At 52.1% G+C, this 22,396-nt stretch overlaps 5 protein-coding genes across 5 annotated transcripts; 3 read left to right on the forward strand and 2 right to left on the reverse strand.

The window, feature by feature from the left end:
- Positions 1-399: 399 nt before the first annotated feature.
- On the forward strand, positions 400-5,288 carry AA0111_g4989 (hypothetical protein; the record flags this gene model as incomplete). The annotated part of the gene is made up of 2 exons (XM_028651050.1): positions 400-4,137; positions 4,188-5,288. 2 exons carry the CDS (start codon positions 400-402, stop codon positions 5,286-5,288), a joined length of 4,839 nt encoding a protein of 1,612 aa, XP_028507606.1.
- Positions 5,289-6,459: 1,171 nt separating this feature from the next.
- AA0111_g4990 (hypothetical protein) lies at positions 6,460-7,566 on the forward strand (the record flags this gene model as incomplete). Its single annotated transcript, XM_028651052.1, has 1 exon — positions 6,460-7,566. One exon carries the CDS (start codon positions 6,460-6,462, stop codon positions 7,564-7,566), a length of 1,107 nt encoding a protein of 368 aa, XP_028507429.1.
- A 159-nt stretch (positions 7,567-7,725) lies between these two features.
- AA0111_g4991 (hypothetical protein) lies at positions 7,726-8,039 on the reverse strand (the record flags this gene model as incomplete). The annotated part of the gene is made up of 3 exons (XM_028651053.1): positions 7,726-7,813; positions 7,865-7,974; positions 8,025-8,039. 3 exons carry the CDS (start codon positions 8,037-8,039, stop codon positions 7,726-7,728), a joined length of 213 nt encoding a protein of 70 aa, XP_028507655.1.
- A 442-nt stretch (positions 8,040-8,481) lies between these two features.
- AA0111_g4992 (Ribosome biogenesis protein) lies at positions 8,482-12,047 on the forward strand (the record flags this gene model as incomplete). The annotated part of the gene is made up of 2 exons (XM_028651054.1): positions 8,482-8,616; positions 8,664-12,047. The coding sequence occupies 2 exons, from the start codon at positions 8,482-8,484 to the stop codon at positions 12,045-12,047; spliced, it is 3,519 nt and encodes a 1,172-aa protein (XP_028507430.1).
- A 596-nt stretch (positions 12,048-12,643) lies between these two features.
- Positions 12,644-16,095, reverse strand: AA0111_g4993 (GPI inositol-deacylase; the record flags this gene model as incomplete). The annotated part of the gene is made up of 2 exons (XM_028651055.1): positions 12,644-15,485; positions 15,545-16,095. The coding sequence occupies 2 exons, from the start codon at positions 16,093-16,095 to the stop codon at positions 12,644-12,646; spliced, it is 3,393 nt and encodes a 1,130-aa protein (XP_028507431.1).
- Positions 16,096-22,396: the final 6,301 nt, after the last annotated feature.

The following is a 22,396-nucleotide window of genomic DNA, read 5'->3' on the forward strand; positions in this document are numbered from 1 at the left end:
GCAGATGGTTGCTGTTTGGGGTGTCCCACTTTAGGGCGCTAAGGCCTAGGAAGAGCTCTGGCGTGGACAGGGATTAGGTACATAACCCCAGATGATTTTCCGAGAGAGCATCCATGACACGACAAGATGCTGTCTTGCTCTCTCCCCGCCGAGTACGCCACTACTTCGTCTTCTCCCCAGGCGTAACCCGTCGCCGCCTCGTCCCGTGCAGCCGCGTTCCCTCCCCACTCCTAAATGGGCACCATAGACAGCCCCGCCTCTCCGCCGACCAGCACCCATGATAGACTCGATGCGCCTGCGCCACTCTCACAGCTCTCTTCTCTAGCCTTTGCAGCGGCAGTCCTGGAGCCTACCTACTAGACATTCACCCGGCGACGCTGATCCGCGACACCCAGACGCATGTCTCCGCCGCCCGACCATGTCCCCCACACGCCCGACCGCCGCTCCTCCACCCAGGCGCTCTTCACAGCCTTCCGCTCTCTGACGGGCGGCCGTCTAAAGAGCCCGACGCCGCCGCCCTCTGTCTCGTCTGCCACCAGCACGCCTGCGCGCACTCCCTCGCTGGGCACCATACGTCCCGGCTCCATCCCTAGCCCGCACTCAGCCGACGGTACCCTTCAACGCATCAGCCAGGTCACAGGCCAGCGGACGGGCAAGCCTGTTACCGGCGGACCACCAGAACTCGACGACCTGATCGAGCAGCTGCATCGGAACCGCCCCTTCGCCGAGCGCGCCGTGGCCGTGGACAAGATATGTGACATCCTCGAGGCGTATCCCGTGCAGAACATACTGGGGCTATGGTCTGTCGCAAGCGACTTGCTCCTTCCCGAACAGCCAGACGATGTCGCAGAGGCGGGGTACAAGCTCCTGAAGAGCTGTGCGTCCCTGTCTGACCTGGCCAGCATCGAGCGCACTCTCTTCTTCGACGCCGCTTGTCTGCGTAAGAACGACCACTTCTTCGACCGGAGACTTGAAGTCATTACCACTCTCACCAATCATGGGCGCGACATTGATTCGTGCGAGTCGGGCATGGTCTCCTTCATCCTGACCTCCTTGGACAGCTGCTTCCAGGCTAGTTGTGATGCCTTCCGCGGCATGAGGAGCAAAGCGAATGGGAAAAGGAGTGCCGCCAACCCTCCCCAAGAAGCCGCAAACATGTTTCGAGCCTTCCAGTATGCTACCGACATCTGCAAGTTCAACGCCAAAGTTTTTACCGACGACGACTTGGATCTTCTCATACGACGGACGGTCGCTATCTGCAGGGCTACAACTCATCGACCTGATGTCGAGTGCGGCGTCAAACTTTTCGATACAATCGTCACCTACGTCCATATCCCGAGGCGCTCACTTCGCATGTGTCTCGAGGTTTTGTGTGAAATCCACAAGAGAATCACCGAACTTCAGGATCAAGCCTGGAATACGTTGAGCAACCTGTTCAAGTCTCATGTTGGTCAGGCTGCTATATCCGAACTGCTGCATATGCTTCTGGACGGCCCAAGCCGAGAGACCTTGGAAAACGACGGGCTCAAGAGGAAGCTAGAGAGCATGTACAGGGGCACGACTCTGGTCTTGCGCCTTCTCCTCTTAGAGGACGGCCGAAATGAGCTGCCCAAAGTGCCCCTGTCCCTGCTCTTCCCAGCTTTGAACGCTTCCATCAAGATACCAGGTACCGACCAAGAGCAGATAGTGGTCAGCCTGATAGATGCGGTTCTAGCTCAAGAAGGCATGAGGGACCTGTTGCTTGCGGAAAGTGACTTGGGAGACATGCTTCAAGTTATACGTGTATGTGCAGAACGTGACGACGAGCGTATCCGAACCAAGACGACTAGGTTGGCAGATCATGGAAGCGACACAAAGAAGGACGTCATTGAAAGACAGATGTCGCCTCATGGAGACAGCTCATCCAATGCTAGCAGAGCAGAGCATAGCAACGACGCTTCTGCACCCCACCCGGAGCTCTTGCGGCGTGACTCAGATGACGGTATATATCAAGTGTTGGTCAAACTAGATCACATGAGCGACGCACTCGACTTCATCCAACGCGAGGCTGTGATGGAGCTCTTCTTGCTAATCTCACACCGTATCAGTGATGCGACTGCGGAGAGGGTCATACAATACTTTGCCACCGGACGCTACCTCAACCCTTCGAACGCCGGGTGGCTTGATCTTTGCCACCGTCTGGTCTCTGGTATCTTCGACGATGCTACAAGACCGCGCTCACTTCGATTGCTCGTAATCCAGTCGCTACGGGAAACGCACGATGCTGTTGAGTTACTGTGTTCGAGCCAAATAGTATTGGAGTCCGAAGAACTTCTTCTCAGCCGGATCCAAAAAGAAGAGGACATAGAAGTCTTGCAAGAACTGGTGGACTTCGCGATGAAGGTCGCTGATCAAGCATCAACGGCCCGCTTCTCACACATTGTTCTCATTTTACAGCGACGTCTGGACCGCCCACAAGCTTCCATGACGTCCTCTCTACCGTCATGGCAGTCTCACCCCTTTCTTCTCAAAGAAGATGGTTGTTCCCCTTGCAACATCATCGCAACTGCTTACGTACGGCTCTTCACTCGAAGCGTGACACATTCGGCGCAAAAGACACGCATTCTTTACGAACTACTACGGCAAATTGCTGGAAGGGACGCCTATGCGCATGATGCACGTCTTACTGCTCTCAAACTACTATTCCGGTTACGCGCTGATGCCCGCCACGCTCTGATAGTCAGCTCTGACCCTGAAGGCCAGAGGATTGCCGCTGAACTTTGCCGCACCGAGGAAACAGCGGTTGCACCGGAGAAGATGGATGAAGGCTCAGCGGGTGACCATAGCAGATCAGAAGATACTCTCTCGTGGCGCGAGCAACGCAAGACTTCTGGTTCAAGTCCTCGGTCTTCCCTCAATCGACATACAGGCCGCACAACTGCTCCAGCCGGTCGTGTTTCGAAACCGATACCTCCCTTGTGGATGTATCCTGGTCCCAAAGGATTACCTGAGGAACCTCCATCTGACTCAAGCCGGGTCGTGTTCTCTCACATTGACGCGGCAAAATATCCCCTGGATGATGACATCTTAGACATGGAAATTACACTGTGGCTCGAGTTGATCATCTCACTTCTACAGAGACCACCTGACTGGGAGATCTATAGTTACGTACTCGTCCATCTTGGACCTCAACTCTCGAACCAGGCGCTGGTCCGCAGTTGTGTTGCTCAGCTCAAGATGCTGCGAAATGTTCTTTGTGAACAGGTGCGGAATGCGAGCTTCCACGAACCTCCGCCACACACGCTTCTGAAAAAGGCTGATGTTGCAGTGTGCCTGTTTCACATACTGACTATCATCATCAGCTATCACGAGTATTTCGAAAAGAGCGAAGAAGACGATCTTGTTAAAGCATTCCTGCAGGGCATCGTACAATGGGATAGAACTTCAAAATGGTGTATTCACGCACTGTCGGTCTGCTGTTTCGAAATCCCGCTCTCGGTTAGCAAGTCGCTTGACAGCATTATTCAGAAAATGTCGCAAATCATCACTAAGCCGGCCACGGCGATACACATCTTGGAGTTCCTCACTTCTTTAGCGCGTCTTCCGGAGCTCTTCAAGAACTTCCGTGAAGACGAGTTCAAGTTGGTTTTTGGTGTGTGCTTCCGATACCTACAACACATACGCGACCAGCGTGACAGAACGGTCAATGGGCATTCGTTGCAAAGTGGGCATCGGACCCTGCGGCATAGTGGTGCATCGCGAGACTTTGCGGCATCGTCAGATTCCATTGCAAACAAGCCAAGAAGTGTTGAGGACGACTTACCCCAGTATCTTTACTCGCTCGCGTATCACGTCATTACATTCTGGTTCATGGCATTGAAGATGGAGGACCGTCCGAAGCAGATACCGTGGATCACGAAGAACCTATACTATACCGATAGCTCTGGGAGGCAAGTCATGGAAGAGCAAGGACAAGTCATTTTAGATATCATGAATATGGTAGCGTATACAGATCGCGATGAGACGACGCGGGAGGAGAGCTCCTTCAAACCTGGTGATGGCGAAGTCTGGAAGAAGACCTGGATCGTTGGTAATGCTCTTATAACAATAGAGACTGCGGCAAGGACAGGTGCCTCCGTCGTTACAACACGTCGGCCAGTACGTCATCCGAGTTGCTAATGGGTAATACATCTGCTAACGACTGACAGTGCGGTACTCGCTTCATCAAGGTGCGGCCCCTAATTACCTCACCGCCGCGACATCAAGTACCGATCACTATCGGCCTTGCCTCTGAAGCATTCTACTCCAACACTTATGTTGGAATTCTACCAGACGACATCTTCCAATCCTTCTACGCGCCGCTCGACCTCAGTAATCCGCCAATTCCTTTGCCCGACGACGAGCCGACACGCCGTGCTATTACTACATTCGACCGAATCGCAACGGTTGACAACTACAAAGTGGGTGTCATCTATATTGGCGAAGGCCAAACGAACGAAAGAGATATCTTCATGAACGACATGGGGTCCCCAGCGTATACCGCGTTCCTTAGCGACCTAGGTACCTTGTGCCGTCTGAAGGGTGCAAAATTCAACACTGGTGGTCTGGACACTCGCGAGGATATTGATGGCGAGTTTACCTATTGCTGGCGCGACCGCTGCATGGAGCTCGTCTTCCACATTCCTACAATGATGCCTACCAACCGCGATGACGACATGACATACCCAAACAAAAAACGACATATTGGTAACGACTTTGTCAACATCATCTTCAACGACTCAGGGTTACCTTACGATTTTAACACATTCCCGTCCGCCTTCAACTACGTACACATCGTGATTTCCCCAGAGTCTAGGGCTAGTTTCGTTGACCGTCGACTGGACGCAGATCCCGACGGCAGGAATCGCTACTACAAGATCCAGACCATTTCAAAGTCAGGCTTCCCCGATATATCTCCTGCTGTCGAGACAAAGATTCTGTGTGGCAAGTACCTTGCTGACTACTGCCGCCTTATGGCCATCAACGCGGTCGTCTTCTCCAGTGTATGGTACATTCGTGAAGGAGGCGAGTCTATATCATCCTGGCGTAACCGACTTCGCGAGATCAAACGCCTCCGGGAGCGCTACGGCGCAAATGATGCTCTGCCAAGCCACCCACCACCTTCGTCACCAGCGGGAAGTCAGGGTTTGTCGAGCCCGCCATCTCGCGAACAAAACCTAGTTTCGCCGTTCCAGCGCATGAGTATCGCGACTCATATTACCGATGGTACCAGTCGCAGTTCCGTCAGCAGCTCCTCGCACGATGTTTGATATTATGTGCCAAAAGTCGATTGTTTCTGGTGTTCCAACAGGTCTTACAAACATATACCCAGAGGCTTGATTACCTCACAAAAGTTCTTTGAATTCGCGTTTGTTTGATACGACGACAGGGAGGTTGAGTATGAGCATTGCGTGGCGTTGCTGAACGGCTTTGGCCTAGGGTAAAAGTTGTTGCTTGCTTCTACTATATTGTATAGGACGAAAGACTATGGATGTCATGGCAATGCGCCTCTAAGAAAACGATGAGATGTGCTCTTGTACTTTACTTTAAACTATACGATCTTCACTTGGAAACCTCGTACCTCTATGCATAGTCTGTTCGTGCAAGATGTCACGCTATGAATATTGCCGATTGTGATTCTTTATGTGGAATGAGTGTGGTATTGATGGGCTGCTCCAGGATGTTGTTTTGCGAACAAATGACATCAGACTTCACACCGCTTACAGCATCCCACATGCCCAGCTGAGCTTGGTGAAGCTTCCCCCACAACTCAATAGTTCCCGCCGAAATGGAACGCAGCGGGTCCGAACGACCTTCAAACGACAGCTTCCATTCGTGATGGCGATCAGTCAATAGTTTTGGAAATTGCCATACGATCGCACTTGCATGACTCTATTCAATTAGCAGTCACAAGACATCTCTCTCACCCTCTCGCAACTTGGTCGACGAGTCATTCCAACACCAACCCACAAAGCCACCCACCATCGAGCTCTGCAACACAGAACCATGGCACAGGTTCAACGGCCTCTGATTATTCAGTCGCAGATGATACGACTGTGCTGTCCGCGTACGGCCAGAAAGACACACAGCGCATTGTTTGCTAGAGGGAGTTGCTACCGGAAGCTGCATACCAAGACGGTTACCGACAACGACATCTCGCACTTGGCAAGCTTGCCGTTGCATCCGTTGACGCTCGCCGATCTAGTCAAGTGAGTACTGTCAGACGTGATTCAGAGTCCATCTACCAAAGACCCTGGCTAACGTTGTCGCGTGCGCAACAGACACGGAAGACCTCCGCTCACAACCCAACAACTCCTCACATCCGCCAACTTTACCCTCTCGATTCTGCCCGCCCGCCTCGCGCACCGAATACAATCGCTCCGCAACCTCCCGTTTATCGTTGTATCTAATCCTCATGTCTCCAAGATACACTCGAATTACATGCATAGCTTGTCGACGCTTTTACCATGGGCCGAGCAGGAGATAACGACGCTGGAGGAGGAAGTCAAGTTTACGGAGGTCATGGCAGACCTGGTACAAACACATGCCAATACTATTAGTATACTGGCAAGAGGGTTTTTAGAGGCTAGGAAGTACATCACCCCCAAGGACGTGACGCGTTTCCTGGACGAGCATCTACGAGCGCGCATAGGCACGAGATTGATTGCAGAGCAACACCTCTCGCTGCATTTCTCCAGTCAACCGCATTGCGATGTGATGCACGATGTAGACGAGAACCCAGGATATATTGGTGTTATCGATACTAGGCTCAGGCCCGCGAGGATTGTAGATCATTGCGCAAACGTGGTGGGCGAAATCTGCGAGCTGAAATACGGCGTCCGACCGACCATTGTCATCAACGGCGAACCCGACTACGAATTTGCGCATATACCTGTTCACCTCGAATACATCATCACTGAACTGCTCAAGAACGCGTTCCGCGCGACAGTAGAGAGTGGCATGGAGCGCGAACCCATCGAAGTGACCATTGCCCCACTTCCGGAACTCGTACCTGAGGATAGGAGAAGCGAGAACGTAGAAGACGTTCGCAATAAGAAGATTGAAAATGAGGACCAGGGAAATGTAGACCAAGTCTCGCAGCGCTTCACAGGCAACAACTCGCCTACATCGCCTCCACCCGACTCGAACATCCTCCCCCTCAAGCACAGCACGCCGGGAGTAACAATAAGAATCCGCGACCGAGGCGGTGGCATCTCCCCTGACAACCTCTCGCATATCTGGGACTACAGCTTCACGACCTTCAACGACGCGCAAGCAACCTCGACCCTCTCAGGTGGTAATAACTCAGCCAACGGCATGGATGCGCTAAACGCTTTTTCAGGAGCAGGCGGTGATGGAGTGAACAGTCTGGCTGGGCTGGGCTATGGATTGCCGCTGGGGAGGGCCTACGCGGAATACTTTGGTGGGGGTATTGCGGTACAAAGTCTCTGGGGATGGGGTACCGATGTGTACCTTAGTTTGAGAGGTGTGGGGAGGGTAGACACTGTGCAGGAGGCCAAGGAGAGCGCAAGGAGGAAGCAGAAATGAAGACACCAGAGGGAGGAGAAGACAAGTTATCGGCACGGCTGTCAATTATCGCTATATACCCATGAAATCATGTGCTCATGCATCATGCCCCCGCATCGTCACTCACGGTATTACATTTGGATCTTTGTGGTATCCATCAGTGGTGGCTGTGTAGACGACCTATTGCGTACGGACCTCGGCGTCCTTCTCGACGGTGACGTGCTCGTTGGACTCGAGGGTTGAGACGGCGTCGTCAGGGATCTCAGCACTGTGACATGTCAGCCGTGCTGCGGGGAGATGTGGGCATGCCAGTACGTACGTGAAGCCCTTAATGAGGGTGAACTCGTTGACGATCTTGCCGCCCTGGTCGGTGACGTGCTTCTTTGCTGCCTCGAGCTCCTCCTTGGGAGCGTCCTTCTTGAGGGTGATCTTGGAGTGTTAGTACGATAACAGCGGTAGTGTGACTTGGTAGGACCCACGTTGAACTGAGCCATGCTGGAGACTTGTGTGAGGGGGTGTTTGTTTAGTTGAGGGGTAGTTTAGTGAGTTATAGTGGTGTTGTGTAGATGTAAGAAGGTCAAAGCGTAGGGGTGTCTTATATACCTCAGCTATCGTAGACCGAGGACCCTGTCAACAATCCCGGGAGCAGTCTAGAGCCTTGGATAGGCGGCGTCTGAGATGACGTGCGGCCGTCCATGCCCAACATGTGAGGCATGTGCCCTGTGCCCCACCACAGTACGTAGAAGGCGCGTCTGCTTATCGATAAGCATATCCCTGCAGCTGCAACCTTAGCGTTTGGCCTAGCGTCGAAAAAGTTGGGATCGCGAAGTTGCTTGCCGCCGGACCTTGACTTTGCGCGCGACGAGTCCCGACCCTCGACACCACTCTGACGACTTCTACTGAGGTCTGATAGTGAGACACGAACACCAAGTCAATATGGCGGACGCACAGAGCAACCGGCCGCATCGGCCAAAGAAAGAGAAGAAACCGCATACTGGAGACAAGAATCCCAAAGCTTTCGCATTCTCTGCGCCTGGTAAACTGAAGAGGCAGGCCGCGCGCTCCACAGAAGTAGGCCGGATACCAAGTTTTGCGCAGCCCTTAGCTGACATGTACAGGTCAAAGAGAAGCGCCTCCACGTACCACTCGTTGACCGTCTTCCCGAAGAAGCTCCTCCAATCATTGTCGGTGTCGTCGGTCCTCCCGGTGTCGGCAAAACCACTCTTATCAAGAGTTTAATCAGACGATACACCAAGCAGACCCTCTCTACGCCCACTGGTCCCCTCACTGTCGTTACCTCGAAGCGCAGACGTCTTACCTTCCTAGAATGTCCCGCCGACTCCCTCGCCAGCATGATCGACATCGCGAAAGTGGTGGATATAGTCTTGTTGATGATTGATGGCAACTACGGCTTCGAGATGGAGACCATGGAGTTCTTGAACGTCCTAAGCGCAAGTGGTATGCCAGGAAACGTCTTCGGAATCCTGACACATCTGGATCTGTTCAGGAAACAAGAGACGCTCAAGCTGCAGAAGAAGAGACTCAAGCACAGGTTTTGGAGCGAGTTGTACCAAGGTGCGAAGCTCTTCTACCTCAGTGGTGTGGTGAACGGGCGATACCCGGACAGAGAGATAATGAATCTTTCGAGGTTTCTGAGTGTCATGAAGAATCCGAGACCGCTGGTATGGAGGAACTCGCATCCGTACTGTTTGGCGGATAGGTTTTTGGACATCACGCCTCCAACCGATATCGAACAGAACCCGAAATGCGATCGCACGGTAGCATTGTACGGATATCTGCGCGGCACAAACTTTCCTGCTGGAGGGTCGAGGGTGCACATACCTGGTGTTGGAGACCTCACAGTTACCTCCACGGAAGCGCTGCCCGATCCATGTCCAACGCCCTTTGCTGAGAAAGCTGTCGAAAAAGCCTCCGGAAAGAAGAAGCGCACAAGATTGGGCGAGAAGCAGAAGATTCTGTATGCTCCAATGTCGGATGTCGGCGGTGTGCTTGTCGACAAAGACGCCGTCTACATTGATGTCAAGACTGCGACATTCGACCCTGAGGCTGACTACTCAGAGAAGGGACTGGGTGAGCAAATGATGATCGGACTGCAGGGTGGGCGAAAGCTCCTTGGCGAAGACGATGGAAACTTCAGGCTCTTCAAAGATGGCGAAGTCGTGGATAGGAAGGCTCTCGAGGATGATACCGCGGATACGGGCCGACGGTCTCAACGGAAAGCTAGAGCAGCAGACGCTGAAGAGGTCGACGACGAGGATCTTGAGGGAATTGATAGCGACGACGAAGAACTACAGCAAGACCATAGCGATGCGGACGACGACGAAGATGATACTGGGTTCCTTGACACCAATGGACCACCAAACGGCAAGCTGAAGGTCTCGCGCAAAGAGAAGGATGCAGATACAGTTGAGGATGTGGCATTTGCAGACAGTGACTCTGATCTAGGTTCGATATCTGGTGATGAACCTGATCTGGAAGACCTTGCGGGTGACCTTGATTCGCAAGACTCCGATGAGGATGACATTGAAGACGGCGCACGATGGAAGGCCAATCTTCAGGAGAATGCTGCGAAACTACACGGACGAAAACGGCCGTATCGCGTCACAGATCTGGCGAAGATGATGTACAATATGGATCTAGCGCCAGAAGAGGTCATCAAGAAATGGAGAGGCGATGAAGAGGAGGAAGACATCGATGAAGAAGGTGACGAAGATGACGGCTTCTTCAGCAAGAGAACAGCCGACGACGCTACCAATGCCGAGGACCGCTATATCCCCAAGTTCAACTACCAAGAGTTGGAAGAGAAGTGGGAAGACGAGGAAAACGTTGAGGCTCTCATGGGCCGCTTTGCTACCGGTCATATGAACGGCAAGGGCGGTGACGATGATGAAGAAAACGACGATTTTGAAGGTTTTGACGAAGATGATGAAGGTGACGGCGAGTTTGAAGATTTGGAAACCGGCGAGAAGCACGGTGGCGAGACTGAGGAAACTGGCGCCGAAGCTGAAGCAAACTCAATTGAAGCAGAGCGCGAGAAGAACGCACGGCGGAAAGAAGAGCTAAAGCTTCGATTTGAAGAAGAAGACCGTGAAGGCTTCATGAACGATAAAGCTGATGCACGGAAAGAAGGTGACAAAGAGGAAGAGTTTGGTGAAGACGACTGGTACGACGCACAAAAGGCTATGATTCAGAAGCAGCTCGACATCAACCGCGCCGAATTCGACCAGCTGGATGAGCTATCTCGCGTTCGCGTTGAGGGTCACAAGGCGGGTACTTATGCACGTATTGTGCTCGAAAAAGTACCTTACGAGTTCTCTGCGCATTTCAACCCACGATTCCCTGTTCTTATCGGTGGTCTGACCCCAACTGAAGAGCGTTTCGGTTTCGTTCAGATCCGTATCAAACGCCACAGGTGGCACAAGAAGATCCTCAAGACTAACGATCCCCTCATCTTCTCCTTGGGCTGGCGGCGGTTCCAGACCACCCCAATCTATAGTATTTCCGATTCACGGACAAGGAATCGCATGCTGAAGTACACCCCCGAACACATGCATTGTTTCGGTACCTTCTATGGCCCATTGGTCGCCCCGAACACCGGATTCGTTTGCATCCAGTCTCTCTCGAATAAGACGCCCGGTTTCAGGATCGCAGCAACAGGTGTCGTACTCAACGTAGACGAATCCACCGAGATAGTAAAGAAACTCAAACTCACCGGCCACCCCTACAAGATTTTCAAGAACACCGCTTTTATCAAAGACATGTTCAAATCCAGCCTCGAAATTGCAAAATTCGAAGGCGCCAGCATACGCACAGTTTCCGGTGTGCGTGGACAAATCAAGCGCGCACTAAGCAAGCCAGAAGGAAATTTCCGTGCTACCTTTGAAGATAAGATCCTTATGAGCGACATCGTCTTCCTAAGAGCTTGGTACCCCATCAAGCCCCGCCGCTTCTACAACACCGTTACCAACCTGCTTAACCCCGCCACCCCTGACCAAGAAGGCGAAAGCACCTCCTGGCAAGGTATGCGTCTCACAGGTGTGGTACGCTACGAGAATGGCATCGCTACACCGTCTGAGAAGAACTCTGCCTACCGCCCGGTCGTCCGCGAGACCCGTGTCTTCAACCCACTCCGCGTGCCTCGCAAACTCGCCGCAGATCTTCCCTTCAAATCGCAGATCGCTACGACGAAGCCTCAGAAGAAGCAGACATACATGCAGAAGCGTGCTGTCGTCCTCGGTGGTGAGGAGAAGAAGGCTCGAAGACTCATGGACCAGGTCATTGCTATTCGCAATGACAAGGTGGAGAAGAGGCGTAAGAAGCAGGAAGAGAGGAAAGATCCGTACAAGAAGAAGGTGGCTGAGAATGCTGAGAAGAGAGCGGAGCGCGAGAAGAGGGAGAAGCAGGAGTACTGGGCCAGGGAGGGCAAGAAGAGGAGTCACCAAGGCGAGGACGGTGGTGGTGGAGGCAAGAGGAGGAAGTAGAATGAACAGTTAAGCTAGAGGCAGTTTATTTCAGTAAAACGTTGACGGGGTAGTAAAGTAGCATTTCGTGGCGTTCAAATGTGGTACTGTAGTTGATAAATCGTTATTTATTGTTCATGTCTCTTCTTCTTCTTCTTCTACGTATCTAAAAAAGTATGTCTTGCTCATCGTCTGTTATGAACAACTGCACGTGCGCAAAGGAGACGGGACGCATATGGGTGAAACTTGGTCTTCTTATTGTTGCATCCGCCATTACACAATATAATTCCTGAGGCTATGTTGCCCTATCAGGTTGTCACTCGCCTACACGCGCGCAATGATTACATTGCTTATGCTGCGCATCTTCCCTTCCCATCTTGTTCTAATCCAGTGCTGCTCCAAACAGCCATATGCGCCAACCGTATGCAACGCAATCATGAGATAGAAGAGGAAAGGATTATATATGCTCATTGTCGAAAATGCTGATGCCCTGAGATGTGAAACGCCAGTAACATGCAGATGAAGGAAAGAACAGAAATGGGGTATTGAACGCCGAAAGTGTACACGTATTGTGTACGATGGAAGAAGAAAACGGAAAAATTGTATTATCCCTGCTGTCATGGTCGTTTCTTTGTTTCGCTATCCGGTTTTCTTCCCTCTATGGTATCACTCGCTCTTCTGGGAGACCATGCTGATGGATCAAAGTGAATGGCGACTAGCCAGGCACAGAGTATGTTTGCTAGGTGATGCAGGACATAGGCGTATGTAACACCGTAAACAGCAGCATATGCGCCAATGGAGAAGAGCAAGATGTTTGTGAAGAACGAGACACGGAACTCCGCTCGAGGAATCATGCGGCCGGTGCTCAGGGTTTCAACGAGCAGGATAAACGGCATGATGGAGAGGATGTTGTGGTGCGAGGAGAAAGGCGTCATCCAGTGGACTGCCAGGTTGCGTACCCAAACCACCAGTACTGGGAGGTTGATGGGTAGTATCCAAAACATCAGGATGAAGATCGAGTGAGCGTAGTTGTAGAAGTTGTAGTTCGAGTCGAGACTAGACTCTCTCGCCAGTCGAAACGCGCGGACGCTAGTTGCAAGCTGCACCAGGCAGAGTACAACGTAAGCGAAGTGATATGGTATCACTGTTGAGACGAGTGATAGCAAAATGCATGTGGTGACGACGCGCTGCCGGTTGGATGTGACTGCGAAGGCTGATGGGGATCTCTTTGCTTCATCCTTCCGAAGTCTGGTTGATATGACCACAGAGTACAGAGAGGCGAGCGTAAGTTCTATTAGAAGCACGGCGTAGTTGATAGCCACGCAAACGCCAATGCACATCAAACCAAACAGTGGGACAAGGAACCAAAAGAAGGTATCGTCCGAACCGAGGAGCAATTCGTTGCTGGCAGTATCGAGCAAGGATGTCATGTTGGCAGACTTCCCACCGAAAGACCATTGCTTTGACTGATGTTGGGCACCTGCTAGCGCAATCGACAGAAATGTAAGTGCCGACAGAGCCAGCGGAAGTGAACTCTTCAGGCACTCATTTAGTCCCTGAGTAAAGCTCATAAAGACTCCACTGTTGTCGTACGTTCTGAACTGTTGGCGTAAAACCAAGGCAACGACCAGGATTGGGAATGCGGCAAAGATGATGCGGTAACGCATCCAGAGCTTTCCGAAACTGCCTAGTATATCCACATTCAAATTGATCTCGACACTGCTATCGCAAGTGGGGTCAGACCAAATCTGCAGTGATAACCCGTTGGAAGGCTGCTTAGCGTGCAGAGCAGGTGGCATGTATGGCGATACACCATGTAGGTTGATGCTAGCATCCTTGACATTGACGAAGAACTTGCTTTCGTAGATGTCGGTAACGTACTGCCGCAGTAGAGGAGCGAAGAGCTCTCCTGCGTCGCACGACTGCTTGCCAATGTGGATGTTGTAGGCTAGAAGAGCAGAGTGCAAAGCTGGGATATTGATGTCCGACATCAGTGGACGCTGTGCTGGAAGCCTCAGAGACATGCCAGTCGTCAGAAGGCGCTGTAAACCCATATCAACGACGATTTGAGATTCAGGGGCAGCGCTGAACTCGGCGACTACCCAGCCTGTACTGCGCTCACTAGCCTTGTCAACGACTGCTACGAATTGATGCTCTGCCAGATCTTCGAGATCATATTGGAGGTACGAAAAAGGGCGCTCGTCCATCTTGAACGGATGGGTCGAGTGACGCGTCGAGGCGGGAAGTGCGATGACATCTGAGGCGGCATTCTTGCAGGCAAGTCGTGTGGCACCGACACTGTCGCCCGAGAGATCCATGTTCATAGAAAACAATGTAGTCGACTGACCGGGTTGCGATGGAAATACACTGCAGAACAGCACCTCAAGCAGGCCATGATCTCCAGGGTGGTCCAATGGTTCGCTGGTAAGAAGTGTAAACTTCTTTCCTGCAGCCTGTGGCGGTACGGGGATGAGGTGCGCATTGGGCCGCTGCTTGGACTTTCCAAGACTTCTGAGCACTAGCTTTTCGCCTTCTGAAATGATAGCACTATTCTCTTCGAGCGTGAGAAGTGTTTTGGCTTCTTTTTGGGGTAAAGTCTTCTCGGCAATATCCTCCAGTCCCGTCAGAAACCATCTCTTGAAGCCGCGCATACGCTCCGCTCGTGGCACAGTCTGGGTTGCGCGTGACACATCAATGACTTCGTACAAGGCGCGTACGACAGCCTTCCTATGCTGGTCACACCAAGTGATTGCTAGGTGATCAATTCCAGTCCAAACGTTCGGCATCGACGTGGAGAATACAGTAAACCCATGAGTCTCAGGCACCAGCGACTCAATGCTGGCATAGTCGGAAGAAATCATAGTGTCCAAACTTCCTCCTGCAATCGAGATGAGCGTGACGTGCCAGAGCGGGTTGTCAATGGCCCATTTCTGCGAGTAGGCGCGTCGCCAGTAATCGTTCACACCCTTGTAGGTGCGAACAATATCTCCGTCAAAGGACACTGGCGGTCTGGCATGTGGTGCAGCAAGTGTGATGATGGTGTTGATCGAGTTGGCCTGGTAATTCGGCATGGTGAGCATAGTACGCGCGACAACACCGCCCATGGAATGTCCGACCACGATCACCGAGGTTGGATCCGGCAGGCTTGGGTCACGGAGAAACTTTCCTGGGGTGTGGTACAAGGATAGAATGTACGTAATGGCGTCGTTGAGGTATTCGGCCTGATCCAGCAATGTTTGGCCGTGAAAGGCGGTGATGTCCTCATTGAAATCAACTGAAAAGAAATCTAGTGGCCTCTTCCCCGCCTTGCCGGCATCGGCATCGTGTTGGACAGTGTTGTGGTAGTGGTATGCAGCTTCGGCAGCAAGGGAGCGGACTTGCTTGTAGCTGCCAGCATTCCCGGGAACGAAGAGGACTGGCACGCCCTTGACCTGAGGATTGTCAGTAAATTTCCCTTTACTCAAAGGGAAGCACATGCCCTGGTATCCTCGTCCAAGCCGCCCTCCCGATACAAGTACAACGAGTATTTGCTGGCAAAGCGCGTGTGTTCAGTGTCGAAGTTGCTGAACCTTGAGTAGGTAGGCCGCATGTAAGACATTCCACACCCTTTGACGTCCAGCTGCCTCGTCAAAAACGACTGGGCCATGAAAAACATGGCAATGAAGGCGGCCAGGGTGGTCAAGACGGTGTAGGGCGAACATGCCCAGGGAGAGCGTAGGCGTTGGCGCCATTTCTCGTTGTGATGCGCGACCATGGTGTGCGGCGGGGTGTCCTTGGCCAGCGCGCTGATGGTTGAGTCCGCGTTGTGGTGCGCCATGAGTGGAGGTAGTCGTGGAGCGGTGGGAGAGTGGAATACTGCGACTGGGTCTGTGGCCAGACGCTGTGCAGACCTGCCTGCCTCCTCCTTTGGCCTACCCTTGTTGGCCCAGCCCTGTATGTTCACTAGCGATGCCTCAGTCTGGCGGTCGAGGTTATCCTCATGTTCCGGAATTGGTGCGGGTGAATGGTCGGCGGTGGAATCGGCGTGGCCCTGCTCCGAGCTTGGGTCTGCGGACGAGCGCCGTCGCATCTAGCAGTGTGCTGGGCGGGATAACGAGAGTCGTGCCTGCCGTCTGGCGTGTCGACGAGTGCAGCCTCGAGCGCACCTTCCTTCGGCGTGGGTATACGACTCGGCAAATTTCCGGGAGGGATCTGAAGCGACTGTGGGGGTTCAATGGGCTCAAATATGGCACTCGTATACCGAGCTAGCGTTGCAGCAGTCCATGGAGGCTCCGTCGGTTTGTTGAGTGCAGAGAATGCACGGCGGGAGTGCTTGGGTGCTTGAGGAAAGGGCGTCGCAAGCTGCCAAGGAGAGCCGAGTCTAGTCGTAAATCGTGAAGTGACGAGCGACAGGATCACCGCAGGGACCCTACACGCACCCGGCTGCCTCGGAAGATCTGCAACCACCGTAGTGGCAATGCGCCAAATTCACGTCCAGGGAGGGGTAGAGCACCGCGCGCCCTCGTTATCTCAGCTGGGTAGCATGGTGGTGTTGATGCACAATCTTTGCAGCCGTTGGCGGGTCGCGAGGCTGACGACAGGGTTGATGCTGAAGATGCGAAATAATCATGACGCTAGATGCCAGGATATGCCGCCGAACGCCATCAGATGCACCACGCTTCCTAGCCCATCCGGTACAGCGATAAGACAAAACAAGACAGACTGCAGTTGAACACTGAGCTTGTCTGCACTTTCTTGCTCTCTTACTCTTCGTCTCTTCGCCTTACGCATCCTGTCGACTGTCGTCTGCGGGCAGACTATGACTGCCCTGGCTGTCGCTTAACGCCGCCACAGCCGTATGTCCGATCCGCCTTCCACTTCTCACCTTCTGCTTTGCATTCTTCATGATGCAATCCGCTGCATGGCCTATCGTTTCTACAACGTCACTGTAATGCATACCATGGTCGACAACGTGCGAGTGACTCTGTAGTGCGACGTAGCGTGGTAGCCTCGGAAGGTTGAGCCGGCCACTCGAGCTAAACATGCGCTCGCTAGCAGCTAGCACCCGACATCACGAGAAGGCTAATGATCCTGCGCCATCGTGGTAATAGCTCCACAGTTGCATGGAGGTATTTTGGAGCTTTGGGTCGCCAACATCAATCCATCCATGGTAGTCACCGCTGGCATACCCGTACATGAGCCCCACCTTGCTTCAGCAACAATGGCGGCTATCTCCATAGTATCGGCATTGTGGACTGGAAACGGAGCTCGGCTGTAAGTAAAACTTATGTTCCCAGGCCTGTAGATGGGAAAGGCTTCGAGCAAGAAGTCATCGCAAGGTCCGGGTTGCCGGAGACGTCGCGAGCTTGTTGAAGCTCCTGAGAGATGGTGTTGCTCACGACAAGGCGGTTGAAAACATCTCAGAGGCTATTTGCGAACAATTCAAAAAAACATCATGAGTTTACGGACAATGTGCGCAGGTGTATAGCAAGAGCGAAGTGACTAACAGCACAAAAACACTAAACTCTAAGACAGCTGCTGGCATGGATACGCGACCCTGTGTACTGAAATCCAGTGGATCTCAACAGTCTTATCCAGCTGTAGGTGCTTGTAACTTTACAGACGAATGGTTATGTCTCGAGCAAGCCTCTTCCATAGAGCGAAACGCCTAACATGAGTCCTCACGACCCAAAAGAACACACGCGAAATTTGATCTTGAAGACAGTACAAATTCCTATCGCCAATGATTTCAGTTTGGTTGTGCAGTATAGATCTCCATCCCGATTTGATAGTAAGTAGATGAACGCCAAATCGCCCAAGGTGCTACGTCGACCCAAGCCTAGGCGGGGTAGGCAAGATTATTGTGTTGCAGCGGTCGCGAGCTGACAAACTCTTTGGTGGTTCATTTCATGTTGAATATGTTTCAGCCCATTTGTTCAGGTGCAGACTGAGGAAAACCGGGGAGGCAGGATGAATCCCAGGTGAGTTTGGCTAGAGTCGCGCATGTTGGCGATGCCTATATTGGGCGCAAAGCTTATCTAAACTTCTGACACCTCGTAGATCAAGCAGTTCTTGGACGAGAGAATGATACCTTGATGCTATGCTGCGTGGGATTGTGTTAGAAGTGGGCTGTCGGTGAAGCACAGCAGAGAGAGCCTTTTTAAAAGAGCACTTGTCGATTTTGCGTGATAGTTATGCATGGAGATGTGTCATTGAGCTCCAGCGTGCAACGAAGGCTCTGAAATATCTATGGAAATCATCAATCAATAGCGATGAGTGAGTGCAGAATCCGAGGCAATCTCGATATGAGACCTTGAATCTTGACTAAGTGTCAACAGTGAGCCCCACATAACATGACACGCGCTCCTCAACGGCGACATCATCACTAACCCACCGAATTCGCCGTCAGGAAAGTTTCAGTGCGCGTTTCCTACGCGTTCTTCGCATGTCTATGTTCCAAATGACTGATCTCAATGACAATGACACAAAGGTCGCCTCTCGTTCTGCTACCGGGTGAATTAAAGAATCAGATCATAGACTACGTCTTTGTCCGCGACCCCGGCACCGCACCTCTTCCAGTGTGCAATTCTCCATTAGCACTGTCATCGACATGTCGCCAACTGTACGAGGAATACCACGCACTTGCCTGGTCCGCAACAATTTTCAACACCAAGTGGTCGCCGGCAGACGAACTGAGCCGAAAAACTAGCGCCTTATCCCCAGCGTCCACATCAACTGTCCGAAAGCTTCAAATCAGGCTTCCCTGTGATTTCACGGAAGCTTATACGGCAGACGTAAACCGTAGACGCGTCAAGAGCTTCGGATTTGCTCGTGCAGGTCTCACAGGTCTAGAAGAACTGTTCATCCGCTACCGTCCAGAACATCACGAGAAAGGCATTGGAGGCCCAGGCCGAGAGCTCATTGTTCAGTTACTGTGGCGAATCATGTGGGAAAGAGATATTAAGCAGTTGAACAGGATCTGTATTGTTCATGACGGCACACAACCTTTCCTTTCTCTTTCTTTGCTGTACAACATGTTGCAGAACTTTACGTCGCTTCAGGTGTCGAGGCGTTGGAAAGTCCGATCCGATCTGGAACATGGACGGTTGCAATTTGAGGAGTACAGGAACGGGAAGGTTCTGAGGCAGATTTCTGTGGTCGTAGGGTTTAGCTTCTGGGAAGCTGAGGAGTACGTGGAGGTGTGTGAGCATATTCTTGAGGTATGTTAGACTATCATATGTTGCTGCGTAGTCGCTTTGGTCTAGCGCGACCATGTATAATCATAGGCAATGTTTGCATTCGGTACCGAGAGCTGACGTCGGTACAGGAGAAGCATGCTCAAGTCATTGTGGCTCGGCGCACGACATGCGAATTTATCGCCCCATTACAAGACATGACTGACGAGGCCGTAAGACGTGAGGTAGACAATCTCAACACTCTTTTTCCTGTATTAAGAGACGAGGAACCAGTACTTCAGCCACACGTTGATAAGATACGTGCTATCTGCCCCATAGATGGATGAGAACCATCAGGAAGAAACAGACGGGTACTACTGTTCACCGACAAAGGCTATTGAGGCGTCTTGACATCCTAGGGATAGTTCGGATACCAAAATACGTTCCCGTGGTTCGACCAACAAGAGTATCGTTCCCCCGGTTTCCGAGGGGACAGAGCTTCGCTTGTATTCCGATTCTCGGAGTGGTTACTGCGCAGTCCTATCGCGTTTTGTCAGACGCCACACTTACTCTCACTCCTTCCTGAGCCCGCATTCGGCTACCGCTCTACGCGTTGTGGTTAAGTAACCGCAGCAGCCCTCTTCGCCACCACCTCTAGGTCTTGTAGATCAGACGAGCATAATGTCCAATCATCTCCTCGCAACCTTCACAACCGGGTGAATATCGTATTCGTTTTCCGCGAGGTGAGTAACGTGGAGCGAGTCCTAGAACCAAGCCAAGGCGTCAGCATGTCAGGGCGATTACGCGTCGGTGGTCGGTCGTTCGGTATCTGGTCACACCATCATCGTGTTTCGATCACGCAGAAACACCGTTGACTAGGTACGGTTGAGCTAGTGTTGAGTCAAATGGCAATCCTTGGGAAGTATTTGCTGCGGGAAGGAAGGGTCGGGACGACACGGGAAGGATCAAGATATTTGGAACGAGACGGCGTGGATAAGGCAAGTAGCATCTTACGAAATTTGCCTCAGCTGGAACCTGCAGCTAGGAGAGAGCCGATCACCCATCTTTGGTGGACAAAAAAGACTATCTGGGTGAAGACTTACCCTGTTATCCTCGGCTGAGAACACCTTACTCTGCTCTCAATCTCACCGGCCAACGCGGTCACATCGTTTCTGCCTTGCTACGTCGTCTTTCACTAGCAAAACCCCTTCCACAGACCGCACGATCGTGGTCCATCGTTGCTCTATGTGACAAGGACTGTAACAGCCTGATCAAAGCGACTGGATCCCAGCGATAGACTTGGTGTTGATAGAGAGAGCATTCACCTTACCTACACTAGATCCCAATTCCATGTGCTATGGCTCGGCCCGATCATGTTCGAAGTGACTAATCCCTACCAAGCTCATGTCTCACAGACCACACCCACCTCTACCATCCTCGTTGAAACAGTGTCCGTGCCACAAAGGGGTTCTGTTAGTGTAGAAGTGCCATCTCAGTTGCCTATGTGGCCTGTTCCCTGTTCCCAGGTTGAGAAAAGCAAGGTTCTATTTGCTACCGGAGCGGTGGGAGTGATTTCTTGGCTTCTCGGTGAGTGGTGTGCTCAGAACTGAACTGTTGCAAACAACAAATGGTAATGCGTTGCCAGTGGAGGCGTATTTAGCTGTGAACCCATTGTCCGTGCCGTAAGCGAGCATGTCTACGAAGCGGAGGAGGCGGGGGTGAGCACGGAGACAGCCAATAAGAAAGCCAAATATTTATCGAAATAGTAAGATACAGCACACATGATGGCGGTGATCATGGCTTGAGAACATGTCACCTGTTCGACCCGGGTTGTATCAGGCACCCAAACCTCGTAAGTTGACAAGGGCCAGCGCTAGCGAGACTATAGTCTTGCCTCCATGCGTTCAGTTAGTGCTTCCAGCGGCCGGAGGAACGGTTATATGACCCGAATGACCTCAGATACGACCAACTGCTACCGGGTTGGTGGTTGCGGGATCCAGTGAGCTGGTAACATTTCCCATATGGTAGCTATCGCATTGATTGTGTGGGTAGCATGAGCAACACGAATCCTGTGCGCCTGTGCTTTTGAGTGTTCATCGTTCCTGCATTCTGACAGAGCACCCACCCATACACACACACACATATAATGATGACACGAACGACGAAGGAATACAGTACCTGCAGTTGAGGATGACACTACCGACCGAGAGCAAGCCACCAGGAGGGACGCGACACTACCTGCTCGGAGGACCTACAAGGTTTGCTGTGATACGAAGTGACTTGAAGGATCAAGAGTTCAAGAAGGCCTAGACACGATACTGCATACCGCTAAATGGCGCCGAAACTGCTGCTAGGGATGGAATACAACTGCAGGATCTGCCGAGTAAGCCATACGCATCCTTTACGGATGAGCTGTGCCCGTGTCTGACAAGCGCCGTGGCGTTCTAGCCGCTGTGTGAGTGGCTACGGCACTGTGTTCGCAAGAGATGCGGCATGAGGCGTGAATGATGGGACGGTCCGTCAGGTTGTAGCGATTAGGCCTCCGCAACGGGCCGAAGCAGTGTTCAGAGTGAAAAGCAACAGGTTGCAGTATGCACAGTAGTTCATCCTTCCTCATGAACGTCTCTAATGATGCCAGGGCGCATCTGAAGCTGCGACGCAGCCGTCCAATTGGGAAAAAACTTCCTCATTACGGCTGTGTGTTAAACCAGTGATCAGCCACTGACAGGTGCGCGTGAAACCCTGATTCGCTGTTCCCAGCCAGTCTTCTACATCTACCAATCAATGCGCGGCCCACTCATACAATATTCTCCTGGTTGCGTAGCAACAAACTGAACCAGGCTTTGCTTGATTTGTGCCTCTTTCGCGTATGCATCTCAGATGTTGTGTCCAGGCACCATGCCTGCAGCCACGAGGTACTCATGCGCAAAAACGTATACGCATTTTGGTACCTTGCCTCGAGTTCTTTAGCGTAGACCTTAGGAATTTGATGTGGTATACACACGTAAGCAATGCGAGTATCACCGTGGAAGGTCGCCAGTGATTCGGAGTGGCAAATGGGTTGTGAAGTCCGATGAAGACGAAAGGCTTGTCTAAGATATTCCGTGGGTGTCATATGATCAGCATTTGTGTGACCTCGACTGCATGGTTGAAGATCATATCAGACAAACCATGGCTCTGATAAGAGTATGATAGTGGAGGCGGGATGATCTTTTC

This window comes from Alternaria arborescens, assembly GCF_004154835.1.
Source record: "Alternaria arborescens strain FERA 675 chromosome Unknown contig_9, whole genome shotgun sequence".
Lineage (NCBI taxonomy): Eukaryota > Fungi > Ascomycota > Dothideomycetes > Pleosporales > Pleosporaceae > Alternaria > Alternaria arborescens.